This window comes from Nymphaea colorata, chromosome 3 (genome assembly GCF_008831285.2).
Source record: "Nymphaea colorata isolate Beijing-Zhang1983 chromosome 3, ASM883128v2, whole genome shotgun sequence".
Lineage (NCBI taxonomy): Eukaryota > Viridiplantae > Streptophyta > Magnoliopsida > Nymphaeales > Nymphaeaceae > Nymphaea > Nymphaea colorata.
Genome location: NC_045140.1, coordinates 4,563,746 through 4,567,873, shown reverse-complemented (window position 1 = coordinate 4,567,873; position 4,128 = coordinate 4,563,746). Strand labels below are relative to the sequence as shown.

Below are 4,128 nucleotides of genomic sequence, written 5' to 3'. Positions count from 1 at the left end.
TACCATACCCCAAGTGATCACATACCACTTTCACACACATCCCACACCATAGATCTTCAACCGTCTCATGTCTCACCTTCCCTTGGAGAACAAAGCCGGTCCGATCAATTCCCGGTCAAATGCAACATTCACACTGCTCAAACGAAGAACGGTATCCTTGGGTACCGTCAAGTCTATCATTGTGCTTCCCGGACTTCAAAATGGATGCATCACAGTCCAGTATGTTGAGCCAAAGCCCACAAGATACTTCACAATTCACACCACACCATAGAGCTAAAGAATACCCATGAACAAAATCCGACCCCTTGGCATATGGGTCGTAGGGGGTAATGAGAAAGAGAGGAGTGGGTGCAAGATGGACTGTTAGAGGAGGTTCTCTTTTCATGACTTGGAATTTCCAAGAGTACTACTCACCTACCTCTTTCTACGTATATCAGTTCTTCTAGATGGTGACTGTTAGCTGCCTGTTAATGTCATAGGAGTGTGTTGTACTGGCGGACATATATGTTGTACTGGCGGACATATATTGAGCTCACACCCAACTGTATGGCCTCCCAGACATATAATCAGCTTTAAATAAGGATGTACAATTTAACTTCAGCTTTAAATAAGGATGTACAATAAGTTAACTTGGGCTCAACTTGAACTTGCCTATGCAAGCTTGACTTGTTTAAAAGAGTCGAGCTTGAGGTTGAGTTGATGCTCGAGTTAAAAATGTGGAGATCGAGATACATGAACTCGACTCATTTAAATTTGACTCGAAATGTGCCTTTCCTATTTCTTAGTCATTAGTGGCATGTTTTGGTAATATTTTTATGAATTTTAATGTTTTGGTAATATAGTTAAACATACGAGCTCAAACTTGCCTCATAAAGCTCGAGTGAGTTAGAGTTGTGCACGAGCTCAACAATATGTGATCAAGTTGAGCTTGACCTGAGCTTGCCCATTGTACATTCCTTGCTTTGAACAGCAGACAATAGGCATCACCACTAATATGTCATCCATATATGATAGGTATATGATAGGTCATCATCATTATTTAAGACATGACGCTCTGGGAAATTAGATCCTACATACACCCATTCACATTGAAGTTGGTTACATGCCGTGTCTGGTGCAGTATTTTTTTGTGTGCCAATATGCTTAATAATCAAAAGGCATCAAGTTAACAAAAGAAAAGAACTTCTTGTAGAGATAAAAATGAAACCTAAAAAAAAATTAAAAGACTAACTAGAAAATTTCTCTTAAAGCATTTTCAAAGTACACCAACTCCCACTTTTTTTTTTACTTATATGTCTTGCATGCACCAAGCAGCTCACGCTCCGTTTACATTTATTGGGTGGACTGATACAAGGGCCCATTCACGTAGTTTATAAAACACCTTCCTCCCTGCCATCACTAGGTCGGAGGCAGCATAAGAAGAACAAGAAAAAGAGACAACGAAAAATGAAGATCAATAGAGGGAGCACAAGGCTGCTCAAGCCAACCTATCCTACCCCAACCCTCCCTCCTACTGATGCCTTAATCCCTCTGAGCCCCTTTGATACCGTCACATATCAGATCCATGTTGGATTCTTGTATGCCTACAGACCTCCCAACCCATCAAATGAAGTCATTGAACAAGGGCTGCGCCGGCTTCTTGCCGAGTACAGAGAGTTCGCTGGCCGCCTCATTTTCGATGACAATGGCCACCAGTGCATCCTTCTCAATGACGAGGGCATTCGCTTTGTCGAAGCTACCTCCGGCTCTCCTCTTGGCAGCTTGATGGACAAGCCATCTCCGTACTACCTCGACTTGCACCCACACATTACAGGAATAGAGGAGGAGTTGTTTCAGGTGCAGCTCACCAGGTTTGCTTGTGGTTCCTTGGTGGTGGGCTGCACCATCCACCATGCAGTCTTGGATCCACAGTCTCTCAGCCGTTTCTTCATAGCATGGGGCCATACTGTGCGCAACAGCATCCCTGTTCTACCACTCCCACTGCATGACCGCACCATCTTCATCCCTCGCAACCCTTCTGTCTTTCAGTTTGAACATAATTAGATTGAGTATATGGCCCGTCAACCAAAGCCCAAGCACCCAGAGCTACAATACACTATTGTGATGGAAAGGGCACACTTCCCTTCTGCATTTTTAGAGAAACTCAAGTCCAAGGTCTCTGGTGACAATCCTTGTCATAGGCCTTACACTACCTTTGAGTGCCTTACAGCCCACCTATGGAGGAAGATCACCCGTGTCAGGAATCTAGAAGAGGAGTTGACCACAAAAGTAAGGATTGCAGTGAACGGTCGCTTTAGAATGAGGAATCCTACTGTGCCCATGAGCTACTTGGGCAATGTGGTGCTGGGCTTGGCCTCACTCTAAGGTGAAAGGCCTCCTGTCCAAGCCAGTGCGGCATGCAGCTAGGCTCATACATGATGCAGTGGCTCAAGTTGATGGCGACTACTTCAGGTCATTCATTGACTTCTCAAGCTCAAAGGAAAAGATGGAAGGGCTGGTGCCGAGCGCGTATGGGGGAGACGTGTTGAGCCCTGACTTGGAAGTGTCCTCCTGGTTGAATATCCCCTTCTATGACATGGACTTTGGTACAAACCCCCCTCGCCTCTTTGTACCTTCATATGAGAGAGTAGAAGGGTTCTTGCATATCGTGCCTTCCTTCAGTGGCAATGGAGATGTTGATGCCTTCGTTTCTCTGTTTGAGAAGGACATGAGATCCTTCATAGATGGACTGTATTATTTAGATTAGTACTTATATGCCAAACCTAGTGTATGTTTTTAAACTTAATGCTCCCTTTCACCCTTTCTACTTTCACTTGTTTAGGTAGTCCCCATGTTGTTGCTATGGACAACGTCAGTGAATTGTGGTGATCATATGATTTGGTATCTTTCTTGTGTGGTTATCATATGTTTCAATTCAGAATGAAATTTTAACATGATCATGGATTGACATGGTAAAGCCAATTAAACTAAATTTGTAGCTGTATCACATGGGCATAGGGTGCAGGTATTGGCACGGATGCTAATCCAAGTGCGGATACAACAATGTTTCAAAAAAAAAGTGGTGTGGGTGAGTGAATATTATATAGTTATTTAAATGTTTAGTGGTCTTATTTATTTGTATTTACATATAAACTTTTTGGCTGGTGCTAGTTTAGTTTGGTGCACATTTTAAAAGATCAGCTTTGTCCCAATTCAGCTGGCCACATCGAACTGCTATGTCAGAGAAGCACTAGCATCAGTACTAGCACCAGCTCTAGCATCAACATAAATTTGTAGGCAAATGAACACAACTATGTCCTTCTACTTGTTTAATTTTGCTCTCATTATGAAAAGGCATTTAAATTATGCTCATCAATGGAGCTATGCATACAATGTAACACTGAGGCTTAATCAACTACCACCATGGTGGTATATACTTGAGCAAAACCCAAGCTTAAATTACCACGACACCATTGAATGGGATAAAATCAACAAGCTGGTGCAAGGCAACTAGCCTCCTTGAAATCAGCAAATCACCCACGCTTATATATGTTGTTAAAAAAAGTGCATAACGAGAAGTTGTTAAGTTTGAGAAGTAGAAATCCAGGACCTACTTAGTTATGTCTTGACTTTTGAACTCAATTATTGGATGCTAACATGGCTGAAAGGTTCTTATTCCATGGCATGAAATGAGTAAGAACCTTGGACACATAAGGGTATTGTCATATGTGGGCTTTACCCTGAAGGCAGTTCATAAACATTAAAATGGGAATTACTTGAAAAACATACAAAAAACTGCCTAAAAATGTGCGATTAACCCTCAAACAGCCATCACTTTACAAAGAACATTAAAATGGACTATTAAAATGCTATACTGCCCTTTTAATCAAAATTATACCTAAAAAGATAAAAATTTGAAAAAACAATGTCATGGCCCTTGCCGTTCACAAGACAATGACAGAAAAGCGATGAGGGGTCCACGACATCTACGCCGGAGCGCACCATTTGGCCCCTCCTCAATCCATCTCCATTGGACCAGGCACAGCCAGATCTAGTATGGTATGTGCAGCTTCTTAAGTTTTTTTATTTTTATACAGGCATCTTTAAAAATTTAATTTTATATACATAGGTGCCCCTCTAGATATGAGT

General features: G+C 42.0%; 2 protein-coding genes across 2 annotated transcripts; both read left to right on the top strand.

Annotated features, from left to right (window-relative positions):
- The first annotated feature begins 1,433 nt into the window (after window positions 1-1,433).
- Window positions 1,434-2,056, top strand: LOC116249949 (agmatine hydroxycinnamoyltransferase 1-like). The gene has a single exon (XM_031623269.2). The coding sequence runs from the start codon at window positions 1,447-1,449 to the stop codon at window positions 2,041-2,043; it is 597 nt and encodes a 198-aa protein (XP_031479129.1). The 5' UTR covers window positions 1,434-1,446; the 3' UTR covers window positions 2,044-2,056.
- On the top strand, window positions 2,053-2,746 carry LOC116249948 (putrescine hydroxycinnamoyltransferase-like). Its single transcript, XM_031623268.1, has 2 exons — window positions 2,053-2,268; window positions 2,366-2,746. Exons 1-2 carry the CDS (start codon window positions 2,053-2,055, stop codon window positions 2,744-2,746), a joined length of 597 nt encoding a protein of 198 aa, XP_031479128.1.
- The last annotated feature ends 1,382 nt before the right edge of the window (window positions 2,747-4,128 follow it).